Source organism: Mauremys reevesii, linkage group 7, assembly GCF_016161935.1.
Source record: "Mauremys reevesii isolate NIE-2019 linkage group 7, ASM1616193v1, whole genome shotgun sequence".
Classification (NCBI taxonomy): Eukaryota; Metazoa; Chordata; order Testudines; family Geoemydidae; genus Mauremys; species Mauremys reevesii.
In genome coordinates, this window is record NC_052629.1 from 43,006,342 (window position 1) to 43,022,117 (window position 15,776).

The window sequence follows — 15,776 nt, forward strand, 5'->3', positions numbered from 1 at the left end:
GGCGCACAGGAAGTGAGGCGCGGGGGTGAAGACCGGGGCCCAGCCCCAGCGCCGGCCGAGGGAGAAGGGCGCTGCGCCGCCTGCTGCAGCGCCGGGCTGGAGCAGCCGTAGCGCCGGGCGGGGGGCGAGCGGGGCGCGCCGAGCCGGGTACCCGCGCGAGCCGGGGCGTAGGGCGGGAGTCCCGCAGCCCCTGCGCCCGGCCGCCCGGCTCCGTACAGCAGCGTGCGGCACGCTGCGCCCATCAAGCGCCCTGGGATGGCCCGGCCGCCGCGCGCACCCGCCCCTTGGCCCAGCGCCCTCCCCCGCCGCCCGCGTCACCCGTCGCGGGGCGCAGCTCAGAAGGAGCCGGCGGGGTCGTGCCGTCCCTGCGCTGCCCCCACACCCTCCGCCGGGGCAGAGCTATGGCTGGTGGGTGCTGGGGAAGGATGCCCCTCCCCCCCCCGCGCGTGTACAAGCTTGTTCCACTCCCCGCGAGCCCACACTGCTGCGGGGATGAGACGCCCCCCTGCAGTGTAGCTGGTGTCACAGGCTCTGTGGCTATGCAGCAGGTAGGGTCCTTGGAACTCAAGTCAGCTGACCTGTGTCATGGAACCCTGGGTTTGAGCGTCTGCACTGCATTTTAACCCGAGGTTAAAGTGTTTCTGACTCAGGCTTGAGCCTAGGGCTCTGGCAGCCACACTGCAGCACAGACCCAAGTCAAAATAACCCTATCCCAGAGTGCCTTCCCCCTGCCTATGGCGACACTCTAGCCTTAGGACCCTGTTGTACTGCCGGAAAACTCTACTGCCCACCATGCTTCTTATAGGAAACTTGAACTGCTCCCCCCAAGCTGCCTAGCAGTCATTTTGGTCTGTGCACTCCTAGCCACCAGAGCCAGCAACATGGAAGAGGCACCTTTGGATGAACTCCTCCTACTTGCGCTCTCACTTCTGTGTCAGGAAACTGGCAGAGCTTCCACGAGGCGCTGGTGGACATTTCAGCGGCGTTTTCTGTCCCACCGAAGGTACCTGACTAATTTCCTGATGGATCTGCAGGAAGAGGAGGAGGAAGAGGAGGCAGAAGAGGAAGAGTACCCTGGCATCAGAGACTCTCAGTGGCAGATGTTGCTCAGTATAATTGGCATAACCGCTGATGTCCCCTGTGTAGACCGCCGCTTTTGGTGCAGGGTCACAAGCACAGACTGGTGGGACCACATTGTCATGCAGACTTGGGATGACCAGCACTGGGTCCAGTACTTTCATATGAAGAAAGCCACATTTCTGGAGCTTTGTGAGCAGCTCACCCCCATCCTCCAGCGTAAAGAGACATACATGAGGTCACCCTTGCCAGTCCAGAAGCGGGTTGCTATAACTGTGTGGAAGCTGGCTACCCCAGACTGCTACAGGTCTGTTGCCAAACAGTTTGGGGTTGGAAAATCAACTGTGGGTAAAGTGGTGGCAGAGGTAACTGAGGCAATCAGGCGTGTGATTTACCCCAAAGTGGCAGGCATTAAAGATATTCCTAAAGTAATTGCTGGCTTTGAGAGAATGGGGTTTCCTAACTGCGCCGGGGCCATTGATGGGAGTCATGTGTCCATAGCTTGCCCTCCACAAGGAGCACATGAGTACCTAAATCGCAAAGGGTACTACTCCATTGTTATGCAGGCACTAATGGATCACAGAGGCAGATTTATGAATGTCAATGTGGGCTGTACAGGAAAAGTTCACAATGCCAGAGTTTTTCACCACTCTGGAGTCTACATCCATGGACAGGCTAGGACACTATTCCCACCCAATGACATTGACATAAATGGTGTTACTGTCCCCACTGTTATTCTAGGGGACCCTGCATATCCTCTTTTGCCTTGGTTAATGAAACCATACCCTGATGTCAAAGACCCTGGCAAAAAAAGGTTTAATTACATTGTAAGCAAGTGTAGAATGGTTGTTGAATGTGCTTTTGGCAGATTAAAATCACGTTGGAGGTGTTTACAGACCCGTTTGGATGTCAGTGTCATCAATGCTGTCCGCATTACTGTGGCTTGTTGTGCTCTTCACAACCTTTGTGAAGCCAGAGGTGAGCCATTTTCCCCTGAATGGACCTCTGACAGCAAGGGAACACAGAATTGGTACCCTCAGCCAGAAAGTGCAGCTATCAAGGCAGGAGCTGATTGCACCCAAGCAGCAAATGTAAGGGATGCTTTGTGTGCTCACATTATGGACTTGCATGGCCCGGTGGAAGAGGGGGAGTAGCACCTGTACAAATGTGCTGGCTGGAAAAACTGGCTCATTCTTGGGAGGGAGATGGTCTTGATCGTCATGCTTGATCAACATGAAAAATAAATGTGTGTTAGGTTGAGGGTAGCAAATAGAGGAATACTGTTTGTTTTATCATGCTTAATTGCTCCATAACATGTTTTTACCTTCATCTCAAATCCTGACTGTATGATGTGATGCACTGATAGCAATAAACTTTCTTGAAAACATATTCTTTATTTGTTAACAGGTATGTAAACAGTACATAAGAACAGCCATACTGGGTCAGACCAAAGGTCCATCAAGCCCAGTATGCTGTCTTCTGACAGTGGCCAATGACAGGTGCCCCAAAGGGAATGAACAGACAGTTATCATCAAGTGATCCATCCCTGTCACCCAATCCCACTCACACAGTTTTGGGCAGGCCAACTGCCATTACAAAACCAACCACTCCCCTCTCTCCCCCCAAAAAAGGGCAGGAAATAGTTAATACTCAACACAATCCCTCTATCACTGCATGTCTCCTGGCCCCCAAGTTCTGCTTTCCCTTCTTTACGGGTTTAGCCCTCACTTTGTGGTGGGGGAGAGGGAGGTTTCCACCAGAGTTGTAAGAAGGAAAACTACAGGGGTTAGTTACCCTGCCCAGTCCTGAATGCATTCCCCTCCCCCACCGTTGCATGGAGTTGTGCAAGCTACTGCTGAGCTGAGGGTATGTTGCTGGGGCATCATGCCATGGTGAGAGGCATCAGGAGGCGCTGCTCTTGCAGCCATTACAGACAGGAGTTGCTGGAACAGTTCTCTCTGTTGGGCTCCATGTTCCTCCCTTATCTTACTGCTGTGCAAGTGCCTGCTCCTTCACTGAAACACTCGCCTCCAGCTAGGCTTCAGCCTCTCTGCCTGCCTGTCAGCATTCTGTTTTTCCAGTCTTTCATCCCTCTTCTTCTGGTCCTTGAACAGCTGGTCTGCCCTGCAAGAACAGCAATCATGAGTTCTTCAAGGAAACGCCTCCTTTTGGAATGGTCTATGACTCGGGTATGTTGGCCCAGGGATGGAGTTCCTGAAGAACACAGGCAGTGTAGGTTGAGGTCCTGAAACAGGACAAAAAACAGACAGTTGTTGTTTAAAGGAGGTCTGTGGAGGAGCACAGAATTAATAACTGTAGAATGTCAAGTATGTACAATATAACAGTTCTAAAGTCAATCTACACATACTCTGAAGGGGATGCTTCAGTCCTCAAGCTGTCTCTGATGGACGCAGACTTATTAATCATAGTTACAGAAGTGGAGAGGCAATGGTAAATTTAAAATTGAAACCTTTACTCAGCTTCATAAAAATGTCCTTATTGCCATGTGAATGGGTGGGGAGGGTTATATAGGACCCACGCAGCAAAATGTTTTGTCATTTCAGTTCTTTCATATTTTAGAAGACATGACAGGTCTTGTGCCCTAGTAGCAGAGAGAGGTTATTTCAAGCTGCTGGAGGGAAACTTGCAATGTCTGCAGCAGAAGTATTCAAATGAATAGTGACTGAACAGCACATTTGTCAGTGGAGTGGACTAATCAGTTATACGGGGGGGCCTGAAAATACACTCTTCTCCACAATGTGACAAACTATCTGGAGTTCCTGCTTCAGGGAAAATTTGTAGCTATCAACAGTCAGGATTGGGTCATAATCCATGATGGAATCAACATGATGCTCTGTTAGAGCACCCATGGCTTACCCTGATATTGCTGCACAGAAAACTCTCTGAAAGCTGCAGCTTTAATCCTCCCATGCATGCATTACCTCTAACTGAAATGGACTAGATTTGGAAACAGAATACTGTTTCCAAACACACACACTTAGTTCACTGGTCACAGGCAGCTGTATAGACCCAGGAACAGTGATTGCAGAGTGGCATATTTCCAAATACTCAAAGGAAAACAAGAATGACCATAGCAAACTTCTGTGACTTAACAGTTAAAATAACCTTTACAGCTGTGTATGGAAGTTTGAAATTCCAGTTCACCATTTTGAACTCTATTTGGTGGGAGGCAGGGGAGGAGGGGATGCCTGGATGCTGTAATACAATCTGCCATTACTGGTCAACCACTGATAGCCGGGGCTTCGTGTTTTTTTATTACGTCTTAAAAGTAGAAATCCCTCCTCTTATTGTAATAATCTTTTAATTTTAATCATACACTTCACTGGGCTCTGGGGCAGCTTCTGTCTCCAGCAAGTTCACAGCAGGCTCCGCAGCAGGTTCTTCCTTTTGGGGGGGGGGGTCGAGGGATCAAACAGCTTTTACCAAGTTGGAACTGAGATTCTGTTGCTCCTCTGGGACTGGTTTCATTAAGAGAGTCACTTCATGACCCTGGTTGGGAGCCTGCTGCTGGCTGCATTCAATCCTCAAGCTGGATTCAGGGGCCAGCCGGACATTATCCTGGCTCACCAGGTCATCATGAAGCACAGATTCACCAATATGTGACTGTGCTCCTGTGCGCAGGAAGCAGCTAACTTTTCAACAGGCTTTATCAGATCCATCTCCCCAGAAATCCTTACAGGCTCTCTGATAGCGTGCTTGCAAATCAGAGTTCAGAAGACAATGAGTTAATGCAGACCTCAAAGGGAGGTGTGGCTTCCATTTGCAATAGAGCATATTGCAGATTGTCAGCCTAGAGGACTAAGGAAGTTGCCCCAAGGAACTGTGGGATACATCCAGAAGACTTCCAGGACCTGCGTCAAGATGGGGCTGTATGTACACAGGAAAGCAACAGGGCTTGGACCCTAAGTCCCAGCTTAACATGGGCTCAGACCCTCCAGATCCTGAGTCCAAGCCCTAAATAAGCAGAATCGTAATGTGGACATGGGAAGAGGGTTAGCTTGAGCCCAGGCTCAGACCCATGTTTACATTGCTATGTAGATATACCCTTACTGGCCAGAGAAAGGCTTACTCCCTCTTTGTAGTTAGGATCCCACCGTCCTTCTCGCACTTCCCTAGATTCTAGCATAGAGCAACACTGAAGGGTTGAGGGAAGCAGAATGCTACAGTCAGAAGACTAGATCCACAAAGTCATTAGGGCTCCTAACTTTCACTGATTTCAGTGGCCATTAGGAACCTAAATACCATTGTGGCACTGAGACTTTGTCAAATACTATGCTAAACAAAATCTCTTTTCATTATTTTTATTGCAGCTGCACTCCATCATGAAAAGTGGAGCTGTACTGTGCTAGGCATGGTGTTTGTATGAAACCAAGCCCTTTGCCAGACTGCAAACATACATCTGGTTCTATAAAATTAAATGCTCCAAAACTTCATTAAATTAAGGCTGCACAGTGGTGCCATGTGTCATTCCAAAACATGGAGAGAGGCTAAACTTAACCCTTTGAGAAGCAGGCAATACAGTGATAAGTACCCCACCACCACCACTACAATCCCTTAACTCTGCCCTCTGAAGAGGACAGTAGCCAGTGGGAGTGGTAAGTCATAATAAGTAGACCTGAGTTAGGTCTAAGAGAATGTGACATTATTTGTGTTTGGTCCCCAGGAAGGGTGTGATAATGTCAGATCAGTCAAAAACATTGCTCTGGCACCTAAAATCCTTGGCACAGCAGCACATAGCACACAGGGTTGCAACACTACTGCAACTTGGCCCACTTGCCCCATTATAATGCCAGATGGATGGGCAGCTAGGCTAAATTTCAGTAGTATTGTAACCCTCTGTGCCAGGTCACAACACCCGTCAAGTCTGGCCCACTCACCGCTGCTTGCTTTACACCAAGTGCACATGATCACACAGCAGGAACTACATCATAAGACAGAGACCCAGATCTGGCTTGGCACCACCTACTGGCACCCACTGCTGCTCCTCTGAATCACAGGAAGCCTTAAGCCAAGAGCTATGGAGAGGAGCACTGTGGGGGAGGTATGGGCTCCTGCTAGGAGGGAGCATGGCTAGGCCTTGCTCTCCCTGCCAGAACGTGGGGCAGCTCCTCTCAGCACTGGGGACAGGTGGGAAGCCACAAGCCAGCAGGGAAGGGTAAGGAAGGCAGGGGCCAGGAATGAGGCTGTCCATGGTGCCATCCTGGAGTGCATAAAGCCAGCTGTGGAGAGGCTGGTCCCTGGCACTGGTAGCAGCATCCAGAGGCTGTGGTGCAATGAGCCCTCAGCAGCCTGGCAGGGTGCTGTGGCACACTGGGTGGAAAGCCTATGCCATGGGTGGGGCAGAGGTGCATGGTCCATGCATTCCTGCCCACATCAGGCTGTGATGGGTCTTGGGTTTACTGACAAGTTCAGAAAGGGTGTTCCAAGTAAAAGGAAGTCATTTGGAAAAAGCAGACAAGTAACCATTGGAGAACAGCATTATTGGCAGGGCAGACTGCAAGTTGAAAAGAAGGCCTGGACTGAGTTAGAAAGGGCCTTACAGGTATGGACCAGACACTTGTATTTGATGTGATAAAGACGTGGAAGCTAGTGGAGGGATTTAAGGAAGGGGGTATTATGATCAGAATGACAGGGCAGAAACTATTCTGGTCAAAACTCTACTCACTAGATGTGAGGGAAATGAGATGAGCATCAAGAAGACTACCACATAGTAGGCTACCTGAGGGCTATGACTAGGGATAAAATTTCTCCACTGTCCATGCAGTGGTACGTACACACCTAGAGTTAACTAGGCATATGCAATAACTCAAAAAATATTCCTTTCTTCCTGGGCATTCCTATAGTGCTCATATTTTAGTATCAAAGTACTTCACAAACAATTAATTTGATCTTTACAACACATCTGTGAAAGCAGGTGATGGTATTTACCACCATTTTACAGATGGGAAACTGAGGACAGAATAAGGCCAAATTATCAAGAGCCCACTAAGTTTGGGTGGCTAATTTAAGATGGCAGGGCCTGATTTTTTCATAGTTCTTAGCACTTTTACAACACTAATTGATTTTAGTTACAACTGTGAGCTCTCAGCACTTCTGCAAATCTGGCCCAACGCCTCTCATCAAAACCTAGAACATGAGGAACACAATCAGAGACCAACTGTGAAAATGTAAACGACTTGCCCATCATAGATGAATTCTATAGCAGAGAGAATAAAATACACTTAGCCAGAGCAGCATTGAACTGCCTCAATCATGAGACACTCCTCTTTTCCTGCAATCCCTCGCTTCATTTACTATGTATATTTTGACTTCTGCCATAAATGAGGCAAGAGGCCTACAGACAACAGCTTCACTCATTACATAACTCTGATTCATGTCCAGTGGAGCAACGATTTTGTATACTGATTGAGGCAGGGGCCCTGTGGAAAAAAGAGTATTTAGTTACATGATTGTATTCTATTATAGTGCATGTGTACGGGAACTGAATCAAGGTTACATCCCACTCACTCGCCAACTGAAGCAACATATACCATTCATCCAACAATCACTTCACTATGTACAAATGACCACGTAGAAACAGTATTTTAATTATTTTGGAAAATGGACAGGTTTCAGTCACCACTGGAGACCAATTCAAGTGGAGATTTTGATATACACTGTGTAGTAAACCCAAGTCAGATTTCTGATTGCAAAAGACATATCCTGAAACAAGGCTCTGTGGAGGAGGCTCATGAATATTCTTTACACACAGCTGTGGGGAAGATAATAAGGTATTTTTTTAAAATAAATTAAACTGCTCTCTGAAATGGTCCTGTATACAGCCATCCCTAGCAATACTGGAAAAACAAATTTTGAATGACAGATTTTGCAAGTGGCACAAACATATAATGAACATGACATTTTTAAATGTAGATAAAAGTATTTTAGTCCCATTTCTGCAAATTTTATTGTAAGAGCTAGCGATCAAATGCTCAGTCAAAACTTCGTTTCTGGTCTCTATTTCTGAATCTGTTTCTATTAAAGCTGCCACCTCGCCTCCCATTCCTGGAGTCGTAGAAGCTTCTGCCTCCTTCTCGCTGGGTTTCTGCCAACTCAGGTAATTCAGTTGCCACAGTCAGATGCCAGTATTTTGAATCCTGCCATTTTCCCTGGTAAAAACAAAGTTAAATATGTATTTGAACTTTACACATGTAAGAGCTTGACATGCAGACAAAACTTGCAAGAAAGCAAATACAGTACATTTTACAGCTTTATAAAATTGTGCAACTGCAAAATTGAGCACAAACAAGGAAAAACTACTTAATAGCAAATACAAACTAGTATTTAAAAATAACTAAAAAGTTTGGACTGGAATTAAAAAATAAAATATGAAGCATAGGAAACACCTGATTCTAGATTTTGTGAAAACAAACAGTTATGAGTTAAACAAATCACAAACCTCTAGGTCTCAACTATAAAAATGAAAGTGTACATAAAGACAGCCACTTAATGTACACATTAAATAAATAATACAAGCACATGCCATCAAGGAACCCTTGGGGTCGTACAAAGTAGAAGTTCCCGTTTTGAGGACTCTGGACCACTACTAGTCAGGCACCGGAGAAACCGGAGATAGTTCTATTGCCTTGAGTGTAGATCCAGCCAGGAATGGATGCCTCAGCATGAGAGCTGCCAGTAAGGAGTTATAGAGCAGCCTCAAAAGTAGTTGGGAGTAGGAAAGCACTGGGGGCGCAATCCTGAATGAAGGTAGGAAGACTGGGGGACCTCTGCATGGGGCAAGAAATGACTGGAGTGGGAACCCTAAAAATTGGAAAACCAGGCCCCCAAAGGAGCAATAATTACAGTAGATATGATTGGCAGGAATTTGTTTTTGGAGAAGAGCAAGAAAAACCTGAGTTGCAATTAGGAAAAATTGACTAAGTTGTTGATCTGGAAGGATTGAGAGAATTCCATTTTAGTTCGTGAAAAACATTGTGGGGCAATAGGTAGAAGTGGGAAGGAAATGAATACAAGTTGAAGTGATGAGAACCAATTCTGACAAAAGGAAAACTGGATTTAGAAATCATTTGTGGAGGAAATCCATTTTGATTTGGGGCAAAATGAAGTTATGACAGGGAACTGCTTTTTATGTAATGGTAAGAACTGGTTCTGGCTACAGAGTTCAGTCTGCCAGCAGAGACAGGGAGGGGAGAGGAGGGGATCCACAAGATGGTCCACACTATGAAAATGTTTGGGAACCACTACCATAAATTAAGAATTACTGAAATAAAGAGAATACCTGTATTTGTCTAAGATCCACTGCAGGAATATCAAAACACACACCCTAAAAAAAAAAAAGTTTCAAGTGGATACCAGAAAATCTAGACCTTGTAATCCATAGTTTCAGGTAACACTGAAGTATTTGTTAAGGTACACAACCTTTAGGGAATAGAGACATAGTTTAATGAAAGATCTGTGAACTTTTACTTTCTGAAGTCAAGTTTAACTTGCTTAATATTTGGGAGCTAAAGCAATTTTACCTTTGGAAAAAAACTGACACATGGAGCAGCACAATGTTTTGCACAACTATAGTGCCTTTCATCCAAGATCTCAAACTATTTCACAGGCATTAAGCAGTTCAGCACAGCTGCTTTTACATCATGTACTTCATCAATTCTTCCCTAGATAACATTTTCTCTTTCCTGCAGAGCCACTTCTTTCCATACATATTTTCTTACTTCTCACCAATATTATTCTTCCTTTCCTAAATTGTTGTCCACTGTCTCCTGTGGCTCAGATTGTCAATTCTTTTCGACAAGGAACATTTGATCTAAGCAGATAGATGTATACATTTACTGTGGATTTAAATATTCAAATGTAGAATGTAAACTGCATTAAATGTTTATTTCAGTCAGGGAAGAAAGGATCCTAAAACAGTAGGTCACAAGATCAGTGAAGGCAACACCACAAATACTATCACAAAAATTCACAGTTTACAAAGACAAAGAACTAGAGCAGAGGTCCCCAAACTGTGGGGTGCGCCCCCTTAGGGGGGCACACGGAGAACTGTTTGGTGGGGGCGTGGCTGGGGCACAGGCCAGCCCCCACGCAGGGCAGGGAGGAAGCACCACCCAGCTCCGCTCCTGGCCCCGCCCTCACCTGTGGCCCCAGTCTCCTTACCCATCCTCTCTCTTCCCCCAGAGTCGCAGCTCTGCTCTTGCCCTGGCTGGGAGGGGGGCATGGATGAAGTAAGGGGTGTGTGTGTGACCCTGAAAAGTTTGGGGACACTGAACTAGAGCAATCCAGTTTAGAATTGACAGTAGAAAGGTCTAGTGCCATAAGTGTCCTGAAAAGGGATTTTAGAACTGGAAATTACTTACCAAGAAAAAATAGTTGGTGAACTATGTATGAAATTCTGACAATATTTAGAAGCCCTGCCTTCTGAAAGTTATATTTTTGAAGGAAATAATACTGACTCCATACTTATCTCAGGAGTCAGTCAGGAGAGGATTTTTCTTTAAAAACAGTTTCTAAATGCCAGTGCATTATCATACAACTGTATTCTAAAGGCTGAACGGAAGGGTGAAGTTAAACTAAGACAGACTTATGAAAATGAAAAAAATATAGTGATTTGGTCTATAATTTTATTCTTCCTTGAAGTTAATCTTTATAAATGGATCAGCCTACAAAAAGTTGGTTCTATACCTACCCAAGTCATCCTCACAATTTGTGGCTTTACAATATTTTCCTTTCAAAAAAGTGCTTCTCCCCTATTGCTGTGTGACCCATACACATAGGAAAAATTGATTATAAAGATGAAATGGTAAAAATGCCTACTTGCTCTACAGCGTTGTCAAGCACACAAAGTAAACCTGAAGAGATTAAAAAAAATTTTCTCTAGTCTTTCACTTTTAGGTATTACTTTTAATAAAAGATTGACAGAAGTATGATATCAAAATTGACAGCGTCCCCTCAATAAAAGCCATTGATCTGACATTTATTATGAGCACTAAGCACAATACCAGTGTCCACAGGCACTGACTTCCTCTCTACCTGGGAGGGATTCTTGACCCTGCCCTCTGCCCAAGCCCACCCCCACTCCACTCCTTCCTCCAAGCCCCCACCCCAGGCTCCACCTCCACTCTGCCCTTCTCCCAAGGCCCCACCCCATCTCTTCCCCTGAGCATGCCCCATCCCTGCTCCTCCGCCACCCTCCCTGTGCCTCCTGCATTCCCCAGAACAGCTACTCCGTGGCGTACAGGAGGTGCTTGGAGGGAGGAGTTGATCAGCGGGGCCCCCAGTGGACGGGAGGCGCTGGGGAGGGAGTTGGGGGGAAGAGCTTGGCTACCCATGTGTGCTAAGCACTCGCTAATTTTATTCCATGGGTGCTCCAGCCCTGAAGCACCCATTGAGTCTGCACCTATGCCAGTGTCCACTACATTTAGTGGTTTACTTGTTTGGATATTTACATTAAAATTAAATTAAGCCCCTCCCTCAACATTTCAGTTCAACAGAGTATCTTGTGCCACTATAGTGACCCCACTGACCAACTGCTGCATTATTAGATCAAAGATTACTATGTCCAGCCCCTCCTCAGCCAGAGAAAGGGTGACTTGACAATCAGGCCTCGAACTGTAGAGGGAATAAGTCTCTCCTGCCTTTTAAGAAGACACATCTACAAACTTAAGAGTATAGTAAGCAAAACTACAAAGACTGATTGTTGCATCTTACCATTTTTCCCTTGAGAAGACACATTCTGTTCACTTTCCTATCAATTTCATCACCCAGCTGTTCTCTTAGTCCTCGCCAGGCATAGCTTATGTTGTTTATCTCTTCTGAGCATTGCAATGTCATTGTTACAAATCCCTGAAGGATAAAAAGGCAATACATGCTCAGAGTAAAAAGGAATAACCTCAATACATTCCTTGAATACTGATCAGCATGCATCTAATAAATCTGCATATTCAGAATTTATAAAAGGTTATTAGAGGGCAAATATGTAGATTTGAAGACAGATGGTGGATAGACATGACATTTTGGTGCATTAATACATATGTAACACTTCCAGCTTCACTATCACGTCTGTAAAGTTTGTATTGCCAGAAGCAATGCAGAGAGGCTGTTGAATGTAAGGAAACTGAAAGATTATGTATAAAAAACCTGCAATAGTAATATCTTTTGTATATTTTATATTGAAATTAAAAAAAAAAAACCCTGACAGAATTAAATACACAGTCCAATTAAAATGGCAGATGATCCACACCTTAGCAGAGTCAATACAACCCCACTAAATATCCCCTTCTCATAAAGCCTTAATTTCCCCAAATAATTCCACACTTGAATCAAGCAAGCCTCAAATATCCACTCAAGTCAGTTTTGTAGCATGTCCCCAAAGATATAGGTAATAATAATAAGGTAATAATTGGAGATAGACCAATCTCCTAGAACTGGAAGGGACCTTGAAAGGTCATCGAGTCCAGCCCCCTGCCTTCACTAGCAGGACCAATTTTTGCCCCAGATCCCTAAGTGGCCCCCTCAAGGCTTGAACTCACAACCCTTGGTTTAGCAGGCCAATGCTCAAACCACTGAGCTATCCCTCTCCTTCCACCAGAAGCTTTGTCCCAAGTGCTATTTTGGGCCAAAGAGGGATGTGAACTCCAAAGTCAGAGGACAGCCAGCAGCTACCAGGAGCTGACTCAAATGCCAGGATAGCTCAGTCAGGTGACGGCAATTGTGGTAGTATTGCATAGGGAGACAGATGGTTCCCAAGTAGGCAGATGAGTATTTAGGGCTTTATCGTCACAACCAATATCTGAAATTCCAACTGGAAACTAAGTCACCCAATGCAGATTCCAGAGCATTAGAACTATGCGCCCACAGCAAGACACTCATTTAAGTGTGTGGCTGCCTTTTACCCCAGTTTCAGGCTAGGTTTATATTAGCAGTGCTTTATTGGAATGCTATACTGTCAGGGTTCCTTCCGCACTCTGAACTCTAGGGTACAGATGTGGGGACCCACATGAAAGACCCCCTAAGCTTATTTCTACCAGCTTAGGTTAAAACCTGGTACGCTGCCACCACCAAGTTATTTAACAAGAAACAGGGAAAGGACCACTTGGAGTTCCTCTTCCCCCAAAATATCCTCCCAAGCCCTTTTACACCCCCTTTCTTGGGGAGGCTTGAGAATAATATCCTAACCAATTGGTTACAAAGTGATCAAAGATCCAAACACCTGGGTCTTTGGACAATGGAAAAATCAGTCAGGTTCTTAAAAGAAGGATTTTATTAAAAGGAAAAGGTAAAAATCATCTCTGTAAAATCAGGATGGAAAATAACTTCAGCGAGTAATCAGATTCAAAGAGCCCAGAGGAACCCCCTCTAGACAAAGTTACAACAAAACAGGGATAAACCTCCCTCTAGCAAAGGGAACATTCACAAGTTGAGAAAACAAAGACACTAATACACCTTGCCTAGCTGTTACTTACAAGTTTGAAATATGAGAGACTTGTTCAGAAAGATTTGGAGAGCATGGATTGATGTCTGGTCCCTCTTAGTCCCAAGAGCAAACACCACCAAAACTAAAGCCTCTCTCCCCCACAAGATTTGAAAGTATCTTGTCCCGATTGGTCCTTTGGGTCAGGTGTCAGCCAGGTTACCTGAGCTTCTTAACCCTTTACAGGTAAAAGGATTTTGGTGCTTCTCACCAGGAGGGATTTTATAGTATTGTATACAGGAGGGTTGTTACCCTTCCCTTTATAGTTATGACATATACCAATAAAGCACTCCTAATGCGGACATAGCTATACTGGCAAACTTGTGTTTTGTACCATAGTTTTTCTGGTAAAAATCCAGCTTTGCAAGTATAGCTGCATTTACACTAGGGACCTCTGATGGCACAGCTATGTCAGTCAGGGATCACACCAATTTACACCCCTGACCAACACATCTATGCCAGCAGAAGTCTGTAGTATAGACATAGCCTTAGTTTGAGTTGTTTAAGGTGTAGCCCTACAAAGCACAGTGCTGTAGTCTCATCAGTAGTAAGATGTGCATCTGAGTAAAAACACCAACTTCCCAATTAGACCCAGATGGTCCCAGCCACTGCTATTGTAGGCTCATGTAATAGCACCTGGAAGCGTAAGATGACCTTCATAGTGAACTTGTATTATTTGCCAATCACTCAGAGGGGTCAATATAATCTGCACCATAACCCCTGGTTACTTCCCCCAACCAACCTCTGATTACCTCATTTTTCTCTGGATTGAGGTTCACTTTCATCCAGGCCCTAATCACTACTATATATATAAAAAAAAAAACAACACAAAAAACAACCCACTAACTGCACCCCTTGGGTTAGATGACAGAGTGAGAAAGAGCACACATGTGCTCAAAACACTTACATCCAGGCCCCCTTCCATGACCTTTTAACACCAATAAACAGGAAGGTAGTAAGATGGGATCTCTGCAGCAGAAGTTACAGGAAACTATGCTGGGATCTATGAAGAAAGAATGAAGCCACCTCATGGCAGCCCTGTGTCTGCAATCAAGTTTACACCTCAATTAAAATATCTAATGCAGCTGATCTAGTAAGTCAGCAGACACCTGATCTTTATCCATGGCTAGGAGGAACACCACCACTGAAATTTCAATGCTATGGCCAAGTTCAAAACCAGGACAATGACAAGAATCTAGAAGATCTAAGCCAGGGGTAGGCAACCTATGGCATGGGTGCTGAAGGCGGCACGCGAGCTGATTTTCAGTGGCACTCACACTGCCCGGGTCCTGGCCACCGGTCCGGGGGGCTCTGCATTTTAATTCCATTTTAAATGAAGCTTCTTAAACATTTAAAAAAAACTTTATTTACTTTACATACAACAATAGTTTAGTTATATATTATAGACTTATAGAAAGAGACCTTCTAAAAACGTTAAAATGTATTACTGGCACGCGAAACCTTAAATTAGAGTGAATAAATGAAGACTCGGCACACCACTTCTGAAAGGTTGCCGACCCCCGATCTAAGCTATCTAGATTCAGAGTTCTCACCAAAGTATTTCCATAATAACAGATTAGAAAAAGGATTGTAATTGGGTCAGATAGTTACCATTAAATAATGGTTGGAACAAAGCTTGTATACATAATGTGAGTGTTCAGAATTCTACCTTCCTTAGAGGAAATTACAGTCTCTACTGACAAAGGACCCCAAACTTCCTCTATATGTAAACTACCTGTACTAATCAGCTATTTCTATTCCATGAATAGGGAATTACAAGCAGTTCATGCTAGTGTCAGAAGTCAGTCTTATTATGGGAGAACAAGCTTGTCTATAACCACCAAATGTGTTCATGAAATTATATTTCTTCTAGTTAGACTGTAGCTTCATGTAAATTATACCAAACATGCTCACATTCAGATATTTGAAATCCAAGATTTCGACAAAAATAAATTAAATATTCTTACCACATCTGAGTTGAGCAAGGAACGCTGTTCAATGGAAGTAGCCCCAGAAATATGGGCTAGTGCTGCAGCCAGAGCTTCAACTGCCCCCTTTTCCTCTATTAGTCCCTGAGCTGACTCTTTGAAATAGTCAATGGCAGTTTGAGGAACAGAATCCAAATACCTATGTATTTAAAAGCAAGAATGTTACTTGGCAAAAGGCAAATTTAGACACTGGAATCTGGGAGCTATGGGATAGATGA

The 15,776-nt window shown here is 44.8% G+C and overlaps 2 protein-coding genes across 5 annotated transcripts in view; one reads left to right on the plus strand and one right to left on the minus strand.

Annotated features, from left to right (window-relative positions):
* The first annotated feature begins 87 nt into the window (after positions 1–87).
* Positions 88–2,464, plus strand: LOC120368868 (protein ANTAGONIST OF LIKE HETEROCHROMATIN PROTEIN 1-like). Of its 2 annotated transcripts, none has more exons than XM_039481540.1 (2): positions 88–548; positions 1,004–2,464. In XM_039481540.1, exon 2 carries the CDS (start codon positions 1,023–1,025, stop codon positions 2,229–2,231), a length of 1,209 nt encoding a protein of 402 aa, XP_039337474.1. In that variant the 5' UTR covers positions 88–548; positions 1,004–1,022; the 3' UTR covers positions 2,232–2,464. The 2 variants fall into 2 exon arrangements, with proteins under 2 accessions (XP_039337474.1, XP_039337475.1); XM_039481541.1 differs by having other exon boundaries at positions 88–408.
* A 5,201-nt stretch (positions 2,465–7,665) lies between these two features.
* LOC120368800 (nucleolar RNA helicase 2-like) overlaps positions 7,666–15,776 on the minus strand; it is a 41,433-nt gene continuing 33,322 nt past the window's right edge. Inside the window, exons 12-16 of one of the 3 annotated variants that reach the window (XR_005582799.1) lie at positions 15,538–15,697; positions 11,809–11,943; positions 9,823–9,907; positions 9,377–9,421; positions 8,151–8,246 (exon numbers count right to left, since the gene is read on the minus strand). Coding sequence is in view for 2 of the 3 variants with exons in the window: in XM_039481354.1 (XP_039337288.1) it covers positions 8,070–8,246; positions 9,377–9,421; positions 11,809–11,943; positions 15,538–15,697 (517 nt within the window). In the remaining variant the exon portion in view is untranslated. Of the gene's footprint in view, positions 8,247–9,376; positions 9,422–9,822; positions 9,908–11,808; positions 11,944–15,537; positions 15,698–15,776 lie in introns of all 3 variants that reach the window. The other 2 variants (XM_039481354.1, XM_039481355.1) reach the window with 2 other exon arrangements.

Excerpts from the sequence above, each read along its gene's own strand:
- LOC120368868 (XM_039481540.1), top strand. The coding sequence starts at position 1,023 with ATGGATCTGCAGGAAGAGGAGGAGGAAGAGGAGGCAGAAGAGGAAGAG.